Consider the following 20003-nt stretch of genomic DNA (forward strand, 5'->3'; position numbering starts at 1 on the left):
TATTCCCCTGAGCGGAACAATCAGCACCATCAGCGCCCTGCCCTGCAGTTTAAAGGTTGCCTCAATTAAACCATAATCTCTTCACAATCTCACTAAATTTTGAGGCTGTACACGTTACCACTCTGCTGGCACCTGCACCATAAAATCCCAGCTCAACCATTGGTCTAGATAGGAAATAAACAGAGATCTGGGTTGCAGGTGGAGAAACCCCTCCCCCTCCAGTGCAGGTGATTGATGCACCTGGGAACAGGAATCCCAGCATTCTACAGGCAAGGCCTGGGAGACGGCCAGACAGTCACCATGGAAATACACCTGGGACTGGGAGCCCGATTTTCCTTGTAACGCTCCGTTTGCGAGACGCCCTCAGTACCTTGGGAGAAGCACTACAAGAGTTGCAGCCTCAAGTGTCCAGTTACCTTCACTGGGGGGGGGTTGGGGGAAGGAAAGCAGAGGCCCAGGTAACAGCTGGGGGAGGGTACAGAATGCTGTTTCTACACAACCACGGGCACCTTGCAGCCTGGGGAGGGGCAGTGCCAACACTGTTACTGAGCTATGCCCGACCTGTGTAAAAGGCAGGTTCCTGGGGAGATCCGAAGGAGACGAAGGGAGACAAGGAGGCTGTGGACAAGGCTCTTACACCGACAGAGATGGGGTGGTGTGATGGACCAGAAGGAGTCACTGCTATATAAACAAGGGAAGGAGTAGACGGAAAATCCAGGAAGTGGACTGTATCGAGCCCTTGGATGTCCACCACTAGCCTGGGTGATTCTGAAATGGACCCAAGAATGAGCATGGAGTTTGAGAATGGAGGGTGAGGCAATCTCACCTTTTGGAGTGGGCAGGAAGTTGCTGATCATCATGGGCCTGAGTGCAAGGAGCTGGGACTTTAGGAGACAACAGAGGAGGGATTTTCAACAGTCAAGGAGAGAGGCATGGAGACACAGTCAGGGATCGGCAGCAGCACGAGGCAGGTGAAGGAGGAACATTCTGGGACAAGGAAGAGTCAAGGCAGAGGGGGTTTCCAAGCAAAGGAAGGAAAGAGGAAATGGTGTTGAGGATGCACCTCTTGCCCAAGAGAGAGGCTTCTGTTTGAGACCCTAGCCGCAGGAAGTTGAACCAGAGTCAGCATGAGAAGCTGGACAGGCAAACAGTCTAGCGGGTACAGTACAGGGAGTCGACAAACAAAGAGCAGAAACTGTGAGCTAGGGAAAGGGGGAGAGAAGCCAGGGGAATTGTGCCCCTCCCTCCCTCCTCCAGCCTGTGCAAGCCTTAGCGGATTCATCTTTCCAAGAGACACCTATTAGCATCTCATTTAAAAAATGGAAGAAATGTAAATTAGCTGCTTGCATGACAGATGAGCTACACGGAGCTGGGGGATGCCAACGAAGGTTACAGACATGCCAAAATGAACGGAATCCAGACAGCAACACAGAGACTTCGAGCGTGAGGAAGCCCAGTGGAGAAATTTGCAAATGGTCAGCAAAAACTGTGCGCTACCAGCCACCTCCAAACATGGAGACAGACTCTGCATTATTTTCCTCGCCAGCCCCAGGCAAATCTGTCTCCTAGCTCCCCTCCTCTCAGGAAGAAGCAGTTACATAAAGACGCTGCTTTGATGCAAGATGGGGAGCAGTTCTGCTGAAAGGACTGAGTCACTCTGCAGGCACATGGCCCAATCACCTAACAATCCCAACTGGTTTTCTAAAGCCACCTCCATTTCAGCCAAGCGAGATTTGGAAGGTTCTGTTTTCTGTGGGAACTAAATTGTGCTTTAATCTCACCAGGCCTCATGCTACTTGCTAGGAGGCCATCAAATCACCTACTGGACGGCCATGTGACAGGAGGGGGCTCTGCTGTAGTCTAGTGTAAAAGACCTTGTGTTTTTGGCCTACTGGTCCATCAATAGCCAAGCTTCATGGTAGCATGGCCCCAGGTGCTCAGTCTTTGTTAATGAAGTATGATTTTAATGGCGTGACAGCTCCTCTTCACGCAGAAATGGAAAGAATGGACCTGATATCTAGTTACATTGCAGTAAGTTCTTACTGCCAGAAGGGATCTCTGTGTATAGCAGCCCTCCCGCCTCCACTGAGATGGCATTTGTGGGCCCACAGCAGGGTTGCAGATGCTGAACTAGGAACTCTAGGAGGGGCATCTGCAGCAGCACAAAGACAGCAAGAGAGTCCTGCTGTCTAAACATAAGAGGAGCTGTCTGCATGACAGGGGCTGGCATACCCAGGAACATCTTGATGCTGGAAGGCTACTGGGTGGATTCAGGGCTTGCTTGACTAGAAGCAGCACAGAGATACTCTTAAGCAGTCAAAACTTGCTTATCCATATAGCTCCTTAGCACAAGTGCTGGCAACTCAATGGAGCATACCTCAGGGAAGAGGAAGGAAAGCTATTTTGCACTTTTATAAGTGATCGTAGAGTGTTTAACAGCTAAGCCTTAACACCACAGTGAGGTACAGGGAAGGGGCATGGAGATCACTTCCCAGAGCAGTGAAGCGCAGCTACCTCTGGGATGGAACATGGCAGCTGTTTTTTATTATTTACATTATGGTAGCACCTGGAGAACCCAACCAACATCAAGATCTCATTTTGCTAAGAACCATACAAACAACCCCTGCCATGAAAAGCTTGCACCATGCACAAGAGAATGGCTGAGGTCAGGGCGTAAAAGATAGTGCACTCCAAATGCAATTGAAGGAAGGCTTTGGAAAGCTCGGAGACAGCCACACCAGTTGGAAATTGACCAGGACACACAGGGGTTAAAGAAGAAAGACAAAAGGATTTGTGGTTGCTTTTTTCAAAAAAGCACAAATGTCCATTTGATCAGCTCTTCTTTTAGCAACACTGATAATTTAGAGAGGGAAATTACAGGTGACAGGAGCCTGAGCAGTGAGCATTGCTGTTTAGAAGGCATCATTAGCACACTCTACTTAAGCATGTCACTATGCTGGTGTGATCTAATTAAAGGGGAATGCCTTCTAAGGTGAGAAAGCCTGTAGATGCTTGAAGAGAAGTTCCTGGTAAAACTATTAGGAAAAATGCCATTGTGTTTCTTTAATATTTCAAATCTTATTAAAGATGATTTGACCCCGTTACTTTCACAACAGCACAGCTAAAAATAAAGGCTCAGATGCGGTGTGCTAGTGTTTATCTTCACCACACTAAGTCAAATACAATGCCTAGTTAAAAGGGACATTTTCCAAAGCGAGAACAGTGTCAATTGCTTCCACTTCTTATGGGAAAGCAATTTGTGTCTGATGGCATCCCTGCTGGATGAGGAAGCTGGGCCAAAAGGAAAATTCCCCCAGTAAAAACAGAGCTAGCTTCAGTAACAGCTGAGGGAACAGGGGAACTCTGATGGCTCACGCTGTTTACAGATTCGCAGATTCCAGGGGCAGACAGGACCTTTGTGATCAAGGAGGCTGGCCTCCTAGAGAATGTCCATCTAGCACTGAACACACTTGGGAAGAGAAGTTAAAGGAGCTAGGCAGGGACAAGACCAGTCAAGTCATATCCAGTCTGTGCCTTAACAGTGCTCACTCCTTCCAGTAAATGATCAGCTGTGCAAAGACTTTAAATCCTTGTGTGTGGTAGGAAAGAAAAAGCCCTGTGAGGTGCCTGAAGCCTTTGCAATATGTCTGAGTACAAGCAGACAGTGCGTATTAGCACGGGAGGCACCAGACAGTACAGAAGGCAACAAATTACACCCTGTGGAGAGCTATGCTGGGTTCAAGTTCAGCAAGTACTGATGCCATAAAATCCCAGAGCAGCTGTTGAACGTGCACAACCTCAACCCTTTCTCCAGGAGGGACAGAGGAAAGTCACCCCAACAGTGAACCAAACAGTGTGAAGTATGGGTCGCTTATGTCATCACAGCCTTTTATTAAGAGCCTTTAGCACATCAGGCACAGCAGGATGACAGCTCTGGCAGAGAGCACAGGGGTCTCAAATCTCCAACGACTGAGCTAAGATTTGTTTTTTGGAAGGAAAGAGACCCTCTTCTGTCCTTCCTGAACCTAGAGCTTATCCTGACAGGGATCATGCTTTGAAATGCAGCTGTCAGCACCCTGGGATTCTGACACACAGATTATCATCTCTTCCCACCTCCTGCAGTCTAAGGCATCACCATTTCTCAGTGCTCTGCCAAAGGTTATGGGTTTTTTGAAAACTCCACAGCCACGTTTCTGATGTACACTGCGAGACGTCCATGTGTGTTAACAGGAGACTTTATCCACCTACACAGAGAGGCAGCCTTCCACTCAGTCAGCTGGGAGATGTGGTGTTCCCCTATACAAAAACAAGCCACTCTGCTATTGAAATCCAAAACATAGGACAGAGATAGCACAGTAGTATAGTATAGTAATACAGGATTGTAATGCCAGAGTCCTGCCAACAGCCAGTGAAACGTACCAGGCTGATCTGCTGAATCAGTCTGAATCTAGAGGATTCTGCCACCTGACCGCAGCCCACCACAGGCTCGGATTGTGTAAACTCGCCACTAAGAAGGGTCAGGCTGGATGAGAAACATCCCTGATGAAAATCTAAATGCTATAGGTGTAATTTTTCTGATACAATGTCTAAGGTACTTATATGGCTCCATCGCCATTATCTATGCACCTTACAATCTTCTTCAGGAAGGCAGGGCAGGACTATTATCCGCATTATACACATGAGGAACTGAGTCAAAGTGAGGCTAAATGACTTGCCCAAGGTCACCCAGGGAATCTGTGGCAGAGCAAGGACTTGGACGCAGGTCTCCAAAGTCCCAAACCAGCAGCCTAATCTCTGGACCATCCTTCCTTTTCTGAAGGATCTAAATCCAAGGGCCTGACTACCTATGGTCATTAGAGATCCCAAGAGTAGAAGCTTTAACCTCAGTGTTCTCATCAAATCCCAATACCCACTACAACATTAGATACAAGGTTCTCTACTGCTTCTCCCAAATTGTGCTTGCAATTCCTACAAAGTACTCTAGAAGCCTTCAGAATGGGAGCATTACACCCCTGCTTGTCATTCATTGCCTGTTTAAATTAAATTTGGGAGTTCAGTTAAGAGAAGGTAGAATGCCAGGAATTTTGTTTAAAGCCTTTCATTATCAGGGTGCCCTCTCCCTTGCCATTGGGAAGGCTTAGTCCCTGCTGACAGCAGCATGGAGAGGTAGGTCAGGGCCCAGTGCTCAGCAAAACCATTTCTTCAGTTTAATGACACAGCAAGCGCAGCTAGTTGTGTCCGCAGCCCTTGATCATGCAAAACAACATTGCTCACTGGAAGCCAGAGAAGCAATTCAGAACATGACCTTCCCAGCCTCTCAACACAGCATTGTGTCTTCCTAACCCAGAGGCAGTGGGGCAGAAAACACCGCCCAGCTCCACTGAGCCAGCCAGCCCCACATTGATCAAACTCGAACAAGAGTACAAAAGGCTGACAAGTACAGCAGGGACCAAGCAGGACAGCAGAGAGTTCTCAAAGTCCCCATAGTCAGGTGTCTAGTTCCCACTGTCAGCAATTCACGTAGCAAAGGTGCTGCCGGTCAATAGGGTCTCTAAACCGGAAATTCAGGCTCTTCTGGGAAATGCTTGGGTGATTGCTGCTCTGAACACAGAATAAATGAAATGTCCTCAAGCATGAGCAGAGCTGGAGTGGGGCCCACTTCTGCTGCCAGCAAGTCCCTTCTCTTCACATTGAACTGGGACCTCACCCTACTTAGAGGGCAAGAATCCTTTATTTCAGAGAAAGGCTGTTTGCCAAGCCGCCAACTAGCAATCCAAAATGCCACAGAGCAAGGAAGAGATCGCATGCAGAATACTTCCCAAATCCAGGACAAATCGCTCTGAGGCCTTGACCTCTAGTTTAATATTCAGCATCTGTTTAACACTTTATATTTTCAAATTGCTCGTCAAGCCTCACTGATTTTTCAGTATCCCTTCAGACAGGGGTAACCTCCCATTTTACAATAGAGAAACTGAGGCTCAGAGGTTAAGCAGCTCTCCCCAGTGTTGCTACAGGGACAGAGATGGCATATCTCACTTGTCCCCACAGCCATATTGTTTCTGACAGAACCATTCCAATCCATCCATCCAATCCTTCTGTGACGTCAGGGTCACAGCTTTCAGGGAAGCGCAAACATCGTTCTCTTACCGCCCTCAACACTGCTGCTGGACGCAAGAGTTAGTGGGTGATTTCCAAACGCAAAGCACTGCATTGTCAGGCGGCAGTTTGGGGAACTGGCCAAACTGGAACAGCTGCAGCGCTCGTTGTTTCCTAACACTGCGGAGAGCCTGTTGTAGATGTCTTCAATTCAGCCAGATCTGAGCTAGCGACATTCTCCCAAGCAATACCACCGACACTGCTGTATTTAGACATGGAAGCATTGCAAGGTGGAAGCATTGCAAACAGTTGTTTTTCGCAACACGTTTTCAGCAGGCTTACCTAAGGCATAACTGAGTGTCGAGAGCTGCTGTCTCTTACCTATAACGCAACAAAACACAACAAAGGCCATGCTGCCTCTTACATATAACACAACAAAAACTTCACCCTGAAACAGGTCTGCACATACGGCATGTTTAACTTAGACAAAACACCTGCAGAAGAAGGAATTGCTATTTTTCAGCAAGCCAGCTGGCAGGTGCTATTCATTAACTTCACAGCTAAGTCAGGAGAGCACACCAGCTGATACTAGCCTCCCCCTCACCCTGCATCTGCAGGTGTACTCCTGAGCTAGGAAGCTTTCAAACCCTTCAGGAGGCAGCAGCGTGTGTGCACACACATTTCAGCACCTGATCACAGCAGGAAACCCCAGTGACCAACCAAACTAAACCCACTGGCCATCTCCTCACCCATATTGCTGCATGGAAGCTTTGGAATGGACATGCCTGTGCCACACTGGGAATCAGAGGGAGAAATATTGCTGAGAGGTAGAGCTGTTTACCCAGGCAGCAATCTGCAGAGGGAAGCAACCGTAGTTGGCTGGGGCAGGGGGGGATGGAAGGAGTGTCTCGTATCATCTGACATGGCCAACTAGGGAGCAGCACTTCAGTTGTACAAGAAGCTCCATCCAGTCCTCCCTGGACTGAAGATTGACAGACCCCCTTCCCTCCCATGGGGAAGGGGGAACGGACTATATTCCTTCCACACACACAAAGTCGTAGCCAAGATATTGAGCCTCTCAAGCGTAAAGCAGAGAGTTGGGAGGAGAGGACCCCCGAGGGCTAAGGGAGAGCAAGCTAAACAGAAATAGAGGCGGAGAGCTGTGTAAAAGGACACTAGATTTCACTCTCTCTTCAAGAGTCCAGAGGCCCATAATAAAAGCGTAAGAGCTACGGCTCTCTCTCCAGTCTCTAACAGGCACGATCCATTCTATTGCAGATGGCTAGGACAAAACACTGCCAGTCCTAGCAAACAAATGCACATATTCTTCTTTGTGAGGAGACACCATGTTATTCCCCAATGCTGATTTCTGACACAGCCTGTTTCTTTTAGGCATTAAGTGCTTTTTACATGCCTAGAGAAGCTACGCGCTGAAGGGAGGGTGGGATTGTGGGTTAAGGAAGCAGTTCCCAACCTTCTCCAGTGTGTGGACCCCTTTTCAACCTCCAAACATTTTGTGGACCACCATATGCTACTAGTTTTATTTGAAACTGTACATTTCCTTGGTGAGGATGTTATTTTTCTTTTCCCGCAAACCCCCCTGTAGTAGCCTCGCGGACCACAAGTTGGAAACCGCTAGGTTAACGCAAAGAAATAGGAATCAGGATATGTGGGCTCTGTTCCCAGCTGTGTCACAGACTGGCTTTGGGCAAGACACAACCTCTCTAAGCCTCAGTTTTTCAAATGTAAAATGGGAGAAAACTCCCTGTGTTACAGGGAAGTTGGGATGTTAAACATGATGTCAGTAAAGTGCTTTCCGATTCCTGGAGGGATGCCAGAGAAGGTTTATTATAGTCTCACCACCAGCTCCAATCAAAATAGGATGACAGCAGATAGATACATTGAAGAGTACTGTTATACCACAGAGCCCATCAGCCACAAGGGCAGGATACAGCATGCCACCAACAGAGACTAAATACCCCAACATGGGTAGAAGAGTAAGCAAATGAATCCCAACTTTAGATCCTACATCAGGTATAGAAGAGGCTGACAGAAATGGGCTTAAAACCCAATTGCACAAGGCAAGTCAGTTTACTACCGCTTGCTGCATGCTAGGCTTCGCCACTAGTTGCTACAGAATCTAAGTTTTTGATCCTTATAGTTGTGACGAAAAGCTTCCAAATGTGACTTCCATGTAACCGATACAGTGCCTGTCTTCCCCAGTCTGCAGACAGTGCCTCTGCTACTGCTCATAGCTTTGCCAAGCAACAGCATGAAATTAACAATGAGCAACCAGTTTCACAATAGCATTGAGAATGCTGTGGCCATACTAGGATCATTACTTCTGGCCTTAGAATCTATGTCCATTTCTCAGAGCACCTGCTAATTTGGAAAGCTAAAAGCAGTGTCAAACACTGGAGCTGTTCCTCAGGGAGAAGGACTCAAAGAAGCAGCTGGGGAAAGAAGGGGAATAGTAGGGACACTCCCTTCCCCACTTGAGGCAGCCCAGAGGCTCTGTGGGAAGAGTAGAGGAAACCTCCCACCCTTCTGAGCAGCCAGGAAATTCACTTGTTTGAGGCAGGTGTGGTAGGGGGCAGGATGATAATGCAATGGTAAGAATCCCAGGACCCTTCTCAGTTGCTATATTATAGTAGCAACCAGGAACCCCCATCAAAGACCAGTATTCCATTGTGTTACGGACTGGACAGACAAGTAAGAAAGACGACAGTCCCTCTTCCATAGAGTTACAGTCTAGGTGACAGGCAGAATGAAACAAGCAAACAGGATGGGGGTGAGTTGGGAGGATGAGGTAACAATAAAACGGAGTATTTACATAACAGCAGAAGTCAGCTGGGGCTTCCAACATAGTACTCCAGGATCTTTCTGGGGTTGAGGTCTCATCTTTTCTACCAGCTCCTGGCTAGTAAGCAACTGGTAAGGTGGTTGTGTGTTTGTGGGAAGGCTGTTTTTGTTTTTGGACACCTGTACTAGAAGAGAGAGGACCGAACCATTTATCTTTTGTGGGGGTAGGTGACTGAAGTTTAAGCAGTCTGTGCAAACAGGAAATAACCAGGACATTAGATTTTAGGTCTCTCCAAATCTGGCAGCATCTCCTTAATCTTCCACCTCATTCTTTCAATCACTGCAGTAAGAAGCTACTGCATTCAGGTGAAGTGCTGGCACACTGCATCTGCTGTAGGAATATCAGCTATTACTTAAAGTTTAAAATACAAAAAAGCAGAAAGAGAAGCCACACGATAAAATGTTAAAAGATCCCTCCCCAGAGGGAAAGGAGGTAAGCCTGCCAGACAGTTCTGCCTCTCAGGGGATCCCCAAAAGGCTAATAAGTTTCAGGTAAAGAATTAAGCCACAAAGAAAAACACGAAGAGCGAAACAAACATCTGCTAAAGCCATGAAGGGAATAGGAAGAGACAGAAGGAATACAGAAGGAACCAAAGAATAGGGTTTTCCACAGCAGATTATTAATGCACCAGCAGCACTGAATTGCCCTGCTATAGTTAAGGGCCTGTTATAGTTTATATGATATGCCCCCATGCTCAGTGTCAGGAGAGCACAGGTTCTTGCAGCACGCGTACGGGTGCAATCTCTGGAGCCATTACACTCTACCACATCAGTGAACTATGACTAACAAAGCGGGGAGGGGGAGGAGGAAGAGGTTGTTTTAGAGTCATCTACCATTCAACCCATGCTGCAGAGTTCCAAGGATGCACGAAGGTGCAGCAAGACTCAGTGCCACAGAAGCTTCCACAGAGAGCAAAGATGCAATCTCACAGGAGCAACACATGCCGCTCACTTGACACCAGCAGAGTGATCTGTTTTCAATCTCATTTTGAAAGTCAGGAAGAAGTTACAATGCTGTCCACGTAAAGGCACAAAATGGTCACACCAAGGTGATTAATGCAGCATTAAAGGATTCTCTGTAGATCCTACACACAGCCCTGGGGGCTAAGATAACAGCCCGCAGTAGTGTCAGTCTAGCCATTAAGATTCTGCCCTTCTCTACCATATATAGATAAGCAGAGCACTCAGACATGAACGATTTCTCTCTACCTACAGGTAAAATGAGTATCATTATCCCCATTCAGAAGATGGGGAAACCGAGGCACCAACCTCGGAAGTGAGTTGCCAAAGGTCACATTGACATTTTCCATATTACACACTCACTTGGCAGGAACCTGCTCTATACTTACTTAACCTCAAAGGTCCTGGGTGCTGCAGGCAAACACCAGCCCTGCATTCCCATGTACCCCAAATCTACCCACAGCCCACAAGCAGCCTCCCAACCCCTACTGTGTGCAGAAATGTCTTCAAGGGACTGGCAAGTGGTGTTAAGGCAGGAGGGCCAGTTTTAGCACTCCCAGGGCCCAAGACAGCGGGTCCTTCATTGCACGAGGAGGAAGGTAAATTGCTGTCCCATGGGGATCTGCTAGGAGGCAGCCTGGGAGTCCCCAAGACCAGGCAAGCATGGTAGTGGCTGGCACTGTCACAGGGCAGTGCCCCTTATTCTGGGCACAGCAAGACCGGCAGGGACTCATGCCTGGCAGTTTCAGAGGCAGGGGGTTGCACTCAAGAGCCTGAGACCAGACAGGTCAGGGCCTTGGGGGCAGCAGGCATGGCCCCACCGCTCACCCTCTGTGGCTGAGGAGGGAGGGACTTTTCCTCACCTCACCCAATGTGTGAGGAGAAAAACTGATGTCCCCCTATCTGTCAGTCTGCTCCCCCTCTTATCCCCCAGTGTGTGAGAGGGGAGGGGTGTCACCCTGTCTGTCGTGTGTGTGTGTGTGTGTGTGTGTGTGTGTGTGTGTGTGTGAGAGAGAGAGAGAGAGACTGTTTGACCCCCACACACCCAGGAGGCTGTCTGGGGGGGGTGGTCCGGCTGTCCTCCCAGGGTGGGTTGGGGAGGGGGTCAGTCCAGGTGTCCCCCAAGACTCCGTGGAGTTGGGGTGTCCTCCCCAGGGCTGTGTGGGAAGGGGTCTGCCCCCCCTTGGCAGGGAGGGGGTCAGTCCAGCTGTCCTCTCCCAGGGCTGTGTGTATGTGGGAGGCCTCCCCCACACCCTCGTGCAGTTGTCCCCCCGGGACTGTGTGTGTGTGTGGGGGGGGGGTGTTGGTCTGGCTGTCCCCTCACGGAGCTGTGTGTATGTGTGTGTTGGGGGGTGGGGGTGGTCCGGCTGTCCCCTCCCGGGGCTCTGGGTGCCGGGGTCTGTCCCCGGGGGTCCCTGCCCGGCCCGGCCCCTCCCCTCACCTGGTGGGTGTTGTTGCCCAGGACGGGCTCGAACCCGCCCAGCTCCCCGCAGCCCGGCTCTGCCGCCCGCCGGCTCCGCAGCTGCCCGGCGCGGGGCTCGTTCAGCCGGCCAAGTCCCGGCGACGGCAGCAACAGCAGCAGGAGGGTCCCGCACAGCGCAGCCGCCCGCAGCCCCATCGCCCCCACCACACCAGCGCCACTGCCAGCGCCAGTCTCCGTCCGTCCGTCCGCTGCCTCCCAGCCACCGCCCGGCCCCGGCTTCGCTGCGCCCCGCCTACTGCCCCCCTACTGGCCAGCACACACCGATATGTCACGTTTCATTGGCTAAAAGAAACGTCAATCTTCTCTCCAGGAACAAGCCCTGCCCTCCCTGACAGCTCTTTTCCCGTTCGCGTAGACGCACGAGCCCCACAATTCTGATTGGCTTGAAGAGCCGTCCGTCTCTTCCGTAGCAACCACTCAAACCGTCCGCCTAGCAACGTAACAAGGGCTAAACCCTGGTCAGCCTCTTTACCTTCCGATTAGGTTCCCTCGTTGTCAATCATGCTTCCACAACACAAGAAGCACCGCCTCCTCCAAGAAACGCCTCGCTCATTGGCTGACTTTGCATCAGGTGATTGGCGGGACACAATTTTATTGTCCATCAATCCTAATCTACCCAGCGACCGCTCTCTGATTGGCTAGTGGATGCGCGGAGCAATTTTTTTTTCAATTGGCTGAATTTATGAGACACTATTTTGGAACGTGGAAATATTGTGCCTGGAAATGCCGCCCCCCCAAAGCATTTAAAGGCGCAGGACCCTTATTTAGGGATCCCGGCCACTGCGCGATCCCCCCGCTACCCAGAAGGCCCGGCTCTGGAAGCAGCCAAGGAAGAGGGAGCGCTGCTGTGCACAGCCCCTAGTTCCACTAGAGCCATGCGCCAGAGTTAAAAACAGAACCCAGGAGTCCTGACTCACCTCCCTTCCCCCTCCATGAGCACAGAACCCAGGAGTCCTGACTCACATCCCTTCCCGCCAGCGCTGGGCACAGAACCCAACAGCCCCACACCCGTCCACACCCTGGGCCCCCTTCCCTCCACTGTTGCAACAGGGGCTGTTTGCTGCATGCTCCTTCATTAATAATGTACTTCAAAGGAGCCTGCCAGCACAACCAGCCCTAGTAGGACTCATCTGACCCGATATTTTTCTTAAAGCTCCACCTGCTGGAGTCAAGTGAATAGATGAGACGGTCAAGTCGTTTGAAAAGCTGCTCTGCCCTGATGGCTGTGGAGAAAGCTGAAACTGGGACCCGACCCGCACTCTCAAGGCTTAAAAACCAGAAAGTCATTTTTTTAAAAACATGCTTTTCAATTCAGGTGATTTTTAAGCCAGTCTCATGCTTTCTGAGTGCTTCATGGGAGCAGGGCTAGTGGTAGCTGACCCACTGAACTGTGCAAGCCATGGTGAATTGAGCAGGAACAAGAGTAACCCCAGCTCCAACCACCAGTGACACCATAGCATGAGTGGAAAGCAACTTGTAGTTGCAGGCCAGGATTTAGCATAATTAAACAGATTGTTGCTTGCAAACATTGGGAAATATTATACATTATTGACAGTCACGCATTCACATTATGCTTTACTACCAAGATAAAGACACATGCCCTTCACCAGCAGACTTCACCCTCTACAAGTCTACAACAAACAAGGTGTTGGAGGGACCATGGGGATGTCTGAAAAGAAATTGCTGGAGAATTAGATTAAAAGGACAAGAGATAGGGGGAGAGGGTGGAGGAGAACAAGGAGACTGTTCGAGGCCTAGGCAAGCAGCATAATAGAGACATGAAGCCAAAAATGGGAGGCAAAAGGATCAGTAAAATGAGAAGACTGGAAAAAAAAAACAAACGCAGCAAGAAGGGGGAAAGGAAAGCAGAAATGATGTGAGGCACAAGATTAGTAAAACAATGGTTTGAATTAGACAGAGTAAGAGAGGGAAAGTCAATGAAGGGATACAATATAGCACTACACAGAAGGAATTTTAAAAGATACTTTTAATTAATAGGTAGGATGGAAAAGAGGTTCAGCTTCTCTACCTCGTCCATTCACTGATGGAGGAGGCAATGCATGTTTAACTGGTTTCTCTTCAATACCTTAAAAGTCCTCTTCTAGCATAAACATTCTGAAATGTTTTTCATTCTGGGCTCTAATTATGCCCTTACAAATCCACGTTTAAAGTGTTATGCAAGATAATTGGAACATGTCCACACAGTCTGAGAATCCAAGGCATGGAGACCAAACCTCAGCTACCCCCTGGTAATGCTGCTGTTTGAAGATTGCCATTCCAACACCACACAGTGAAACTAAGCGGCTTGAGGGTGAAGAGCAGCTTTGTAACAAATGAAGCTCCAAATCCAGGGCAGGGATCATGGGGAAAGTAAGACAGAATCAGAATCCACCATTGGAATCATCAAAAAAGATATTAGCTCCCCCTTCAGCCCAAAGCTCGTAGGGTGTTTACAGACATTCCAATTAAGGGAAGGTGCAAAGGAGAAAGTTCCTAACCCAAATGTGTAACACTTACCATCTTGAAAGCTTTACAAACAGTGACTAAGCCTCATAACTCAACTATGCTGAAGAAAGAGAGCTTCTCTCACTTTGGCAGATATGTAGAAGTCAGGTTAAGTGACTTTGCTTTGCACAAAGCCAAAAATTAAGGCAGCAGGCAAACCGATTAAAAATCAGAAGTTTCTGACTCTTCATTTTGTTCTCATTCCGTACTCCCCAGTAAATGGGGGGTTGGGGGGGTGTGCAGGCAAGAAAAGAGCTTAAGTTGATATCAGCCTCATCCACTCACATTATTTTTCCATGCAGTCATTTAGATTTCATATTTGAAAGACATAAGGATAAAGAACAGCTGACATGTCTACAACTGCCTGGGAGGCATTGCACATCACCTGCCTAGTATTGTGGGAAGACAGCAAAAAGAGCACAGATTAAACTCATTTGAGTGGCATATGGCAAGAGCAGGCAAAATCTATTATTTCAAGATCCCCTCCTTGTATGTGACTTGTTGGCTGACTTGCAACAACCTCAAGTGTTTACTGTTTCTCTCTAGAGCCAAGATAGGTCGAAGATAAGAACACAAAGCCTTGATTTAGTTAGAAACCATGGCAGGATCACATGATATTTAGTACCAGTAAACATGTGATTAGGGTAGGATATAAAGGACATTTCTTTGTTTTGAGTCTCACCCAGGGAAGGTTTGTTTGTTGTATTTTTGAAAAGCTAAGTAAAAGGAAGAGCACCATCTCCCGGAACAGCAGGATTCTTTATGTCACGTACCATGAATAATTGTGCAACAGATGAAAACCAGAGACGAATGGGGCTATAAAGGCAACATGTTATTGTACATCATATTAACCCGAGCCACGGAAACACTAGCATTGATCTTCACATATCTGAATTGTATGTTTCTCTTAAATGGGCATTGACCCTTGAAATTATAGATGCACCAGACAAAGCCCATGAGGAATATGCCTGGAGGCAGTGTGGGACTTGGACTCAGAAGACCTAGGTTCTATTCCTGGCTCTGCTACTGGCTGTGACCTGGGGCAAGTCATTTCACTTCTGTACCTCAGTTTCTCCATCTGTAAAATGGAGCTGAGACTTACCTTTTTTGTAAAGCACCAAGATCTATGGATAAAAAGTGCTATAATAAAAGCCAGAGTTTACAATACTAAGGTCAATGAAGCACATATCTTGAGATGGCATATGAGGGCAACCTGTGTAATATAAGCAGTCATTGGCCAGTCATGACAGTTATGGCAGAGGAGGCTCTTCAGCTCAGCCTGGCAGCTAATCTAGGAGAATGACAATTCCAAATACAAACCCTGCACCCATGTCAGCTTGTGGCATTTATTGCACCAGCGCAGCAACAGCTGCTTGGGTGAGAGAGTGGAAAGGCTCTGCACAAGCCTTTCTCACTTAAACCTGTTCCACAGTGCAGTTTGTTCAGCCAAACGCCTTTAACTCATTCAACCTAATCAACTTCCTAGAATGCTGTGACGATGGGGAAGTGATGAGGGGGACAAGCGGAGGATGCTGCTGGCAGTCCTTAGTAACATCTCTGCAAACAGGTGACCTTACGGTGATGGTTGTTCTCCGTAGACTAGGGCAGATATAGACTCACATCCTCCTGAGGTGACAGAACAGGCCTTTTGGGACCAGCACCGCTCTCTCCAGTCCAGAGAAAGGGGACTGAAAAGGAACCCTTAACACACTCTTAATGCCCTTCCATACAGGGCAGGCTACCACTCCTGGCTGGGCATCCAACTCAGCGGTCGAAATAAAACAAAGATTCACAGACTGACATTTGGGTCATGGAATGTCAGAACTCTTCTTGACAATGACCAAAGACCAGAAAGAAGGGCAGCCTTTATTGCCAAAACACTGGAGAGGTAGAACTGACATTGCTGCCCACAGTGAAACCACACTTGCTGATGATTCCCCCTCGGAGGAGGTGGGGACAGGCTACACCTACTACTGGATCGGCAAGGTCAAGGATGAGCCAAGACGGTCAGGGGGGGGTCTAACATTGCTCACAAGCTTGACTTGCTCCCCAGGGATGCTAACTGATTGACTTATGGTGCTCCACACAAACTCGTCCAGAGACCAGTACGCCTCCATCATCAGTGCCTGTGTGTCAACAATGACTCATACAGACGAGGTCATGGAGGCGTTTTATGAAGATTTCAGCAGGGTATTCAGAGGGGTGCAATGCTAAGACAAACTCATTGTCCTTGGAGACTTTACTGCTCGTGTGGGAGTCAACTCTGACACGGTGCAGGGAGCTAGGCCATCATGGCACAGGAAGGTCAAACTCCCATGGCCAAACTACTGCTCTCCAAGTGTGCTGAGCTCAATCTCACCACTGCCAACACAGTCTTCCAACAGGCGAAGACAACATGGATGCATCCCAGGTCAAAACAGTGGCACATGCTGGATTATGTAATTGTATGGTCTAAAGACATTAAAGATGTGCACATCACCCACTCCTTGAGAGGAGCCGAATGCTGGTCAGACCATCAGCTTGTGAGAAGCATCATAGACTCATTGACTAAGGTCAGAAAGAACCATCACGATCATCTAGTCTGACTTTCTGCACATTGCAGGTCACAGAACCTCACCCACCCACTCTTGTAATAGACCCCTAACGTCTAGCTGAGTTACTGAAATCAACCATAATTTAAGCAACGATTTCGAGTTACAGAGAATTCACCGTTCACACTAGTTTAAACCCGCAAGTGACCCGTGCCCCATGCTGCAGAGGAAGATGAAAACCCCCCAGGGTCTCTGCCAATCTGACGCAGGAGAAAATTCCTTCCTGACCCCAAATAGATCAATCAATCAGTTAGACCCAGAACATGTGGGCAAAACCCACCAGACAGATATCTGGGAAGAATACTCTGTAGTAACTCAGAGCCCTCCCCATCTAGCGTCCTGTCTCCAGTCATTGGGGATTTTTTGGTACTGGCAGTTGCCAATGGGCCACATGCCATTGTAGGCAGCCCCATCATACCATTCCCTCCGTAAACTCATCAAGCTCAGTCCTGAAGCCAGTTGGGTTTTTTGCCCCACTGCTCCCCTTGGAAGGCTGTTCCCGAACTTTACTCCTCTGATGGTTAGAAATCTTCACCTAATTTCAAGCTTAAACTTGTTGATGACCAGTTTATATTCATTTGTTCGTGTGCCCACGTCAGCGCTTAATTTAAGTAACTCCTCTCCCTCCCTGGTATTTATCCCTCTGATGTATTTATAGAGTGCAATCATATCTCCCCTCAGCCTTCTTTTGGTTAAGCTAAACAAGCCAAGCCCTTTGAGTCTCCTCTCATAAGGTAGGTTTTCCATTCCTCAGATCATCCTAGTAGCCTTTCTCTGCACCTGTTCCAGTCTGAATTCATCTTTCTTAAACATGGGAGACCAGAATTGCTACATTTCTCAGAGTGCCCTAGAAGATGCTTCAAACCACCAAAGAAGATCAATGTGGCTGTCATGAAAGACATCAGCAAATAAGCAAAGTTGGAACAGACACTGGGGACTGCATTAGCTGAGGTCCCAGAGAAATCCACAGACATTGAGGCAACTAGGCAGAAGCTCAGGGTTGTCACATACAATACACATCCAGTTTAGATTGAATAGACCCCCATTCAAAACTATAACAACTCAGGGCCCACACCAAGGTAATTGAACAGCTACTAAGAGAGCTTGTGTTTGCTGATGACTGTGCCCTCATTGCACACATGCTCGAGGACATTCAGCTTATCATGAACCGCTTTGCCTATGCCTCAAGATGCTTTGGTTTTACAATCAGCCTGAAAAAGACGGAGGTCACATACCCCACAGCACCAGGCCACCAGCATCATGATCACCTGTCCCAGTTGACAACACACCTCTCAACTTGATCAGGAAATTCTGCTACCTGGGGAGCATACTTTCCAGCAACACCATGTTGGATGATGAGATCATTCTGTGGCTGGCAAAGGGCAGCTTGGTATTTGGCTGCCTCACCCACAGGTTCCAGAGGGAGCACAGAGTCTGCTTCAGAACCAAGATAAATACATACCGTGCTGTTGTACTCACCTCACTCCTCCATGACTACAACACATGGACATTGTACCGATGCCACATCAAACAGCTGGAGAGCATCCACCTTCGCTGCCTAAGATCCATTTGCAACATCAAGTGGCAGGATTGGAGTCCCAACACTTAAGTCCTTGAGAGGTGTCAAATCACTGGCATTGAGAGCATGCTCATCAGGGCTCAGCTTTGCTGGGTTGGACATGGGGTTCACATGGAAGTTTCCCATATATCAGAAGTGGTGCTGTACAGCCAACAGAGCACAGGAATCCACTCTAAGGATCACCCTATCCTTAGATATAAAGACACCACGAAGGCCAATCTCAAAGTATGCAAGATAGACACAAAGCTGGGAACTCATTGCACTGGACAGACCTAGATGGAGAGGTCTGTGCCATGAGGCAGCATCTACTTTTGTGGTCTCTGCAGGAGAAAAGAGCATGTCACAAGGCCAATGCCTCAAACCCTCCCCTCAACAACTACACTTGCAAGATATGCAACCTGTTTGCAAATCCATGCTCAAACTTGCTTCCCACATGCGAAGCCATAAAACCAAATAAACCCAGAACTTAAGTCAACACTAGCTGAACCTTGTCCATCAAAGCAATGAGAGAATTACAATTACACAAGTACAGGACATGAAGGAGCCTCCATGAACATTAAGTACAGGTACAGAGAAGAGCAATAAAAATTATTAGAATTATGGAACAGCTTTCACACGAAATTAAACAGACTGGGACTGTTCAGGTTAGAAAAGAGATGACTAAGGGGGATATAAAATCCTGAATGGTGTGGAGAAAGTGAATAAAGTGTTATTTACCCTAGTTTTGATATTATGTGAATGGAGTCACCCAATGAAATTAATAGGCAACAGGTTTAAAACAAAGTACATCTTCACACAACTCACAGACAACCTATGGAACTCATTGCCAGGGGATGTTGTGAAGACCAAAAGTATAACAGAGTTCAAAAAGAGTTAGATAGGTCCATCAATGGCTATTAGCCAAGATGGTCAAGGACATGACACCCAGAGCATGGGGTTCCTAACCCTCTACCAAAAGCTGGGACTGGATGACAGGAGATGAATCATTCAAAATTGCCCCATTCCGCTCATTCCTTCTGAAGCACTGGGCACTTTCAGAAGACAGGATACTTGGCTAGATGGACCATTAGTCTGACCCAGTATGGCTGTTACGTTTTTAAGGTCCATAGACAATTGGCTGGTGAAGTCCAGTCTCCCACTCTTGCTACTAGAAAGAGATGATGCTGGGATTCCTACAAGGATACTTTCTGGACACTGCTTTTGGCTCCACCTTATGTGTCTGATGGTGTTTGATTTGAAACTTTCATGCCCCCAGCTGTTGGAGGGATACCTTTTTCCCTCTGCCTAGCCATCAGGAAGGCGGGAGAGATCTCTGCTATTCTACCTTACCCAGCCTCTGTTATGAAATCTTCCTCCTGCCGGCAACAGCCCCCCTTCCTCCCTCTGCTGCTGCTCAGATCATTCCCAAGCAACAGCAAAAGAAAACTGACATGATTCTTGGTGTTTGGACTTCCATGAGGTAAGGAAGCGAAACTGATCAGTCTTGTCAATTTCATATTGCTGCTTGAAAAAGCTAAAAACAGCAATGAAACTAATGCTGGAGACAGAGAAAGCTTCTACTTCATAGTCACAATGGAAAGGTTTTCTTTAGCGGTATAAGTTTTTTGTTTCAGTACATTGTGCAGCAATTGTCTTAAGCATTCCCATTTGCCAAGGCAAGTTTTTCTCTCTGCACTACTCCCTGGGCTTTTCAAGGCCTGTATTTAAAAATGCGACTGCTGTTGCTTATTTCACAGAAAACAAAAATTCTATTTTCTTCATTATGAAACTGTTTAATTTTTCAAAATAGGAAAGACAAGGTGAAGCTTCAGGTAGATCCACCCTCAGCCGTGTATAAGGGTTTAAAGAGCCACCTACTCAACAGGTCCCGCCACCACGTAGGAAATTTCCTCAATTCTGAAATAGCATTGGTAAAACAAGACCTTGG

The 20003-nt window shown here is 47.9% G+C and overlaps 1 protein-coding gene across 1 annotated transcript in view; it reads right to left on the bottom strand.

Moving 5' to 3' along the window:
* SORT1 (sortilin 1) overlaps positions 1-11594 on the bottom strand; it is a 41417-nt gene extending 29823 nt beyond the window's left edge. The window contains exon 1 of the mRNA XM_067531523.1: positions 11360-11594. Coding sequence (XP_067387624.1) covers positions 11360-11536 — 177 coding nt within the window. The 5' untranslated portion in view covers positions 11537-11594. The remainder of the gene's footprint in view (positions 1-11359) is intronic.
* Positions 11595-20003: the final 8409 nt, after the last annotated feature.

The sequence above is a fragment of the Emydura macquarii genome, unplaced genomic scaffold (genome assembly GCF_026122565.2).
Source record: "Emydura macquarii macquarii isolate MOO-44397 ecotype Brisbane River unplaced genomic scaffold, CSIRO-AGI_Emac_v2 contig_3220, whole genome shotgun sequence".
In the NCBI taxonomy this organism is placed as follows: Eukaryota; Metazoa; Chordata; order Testudines; family Chelidae; genus Emydura; species Emydura macquarii.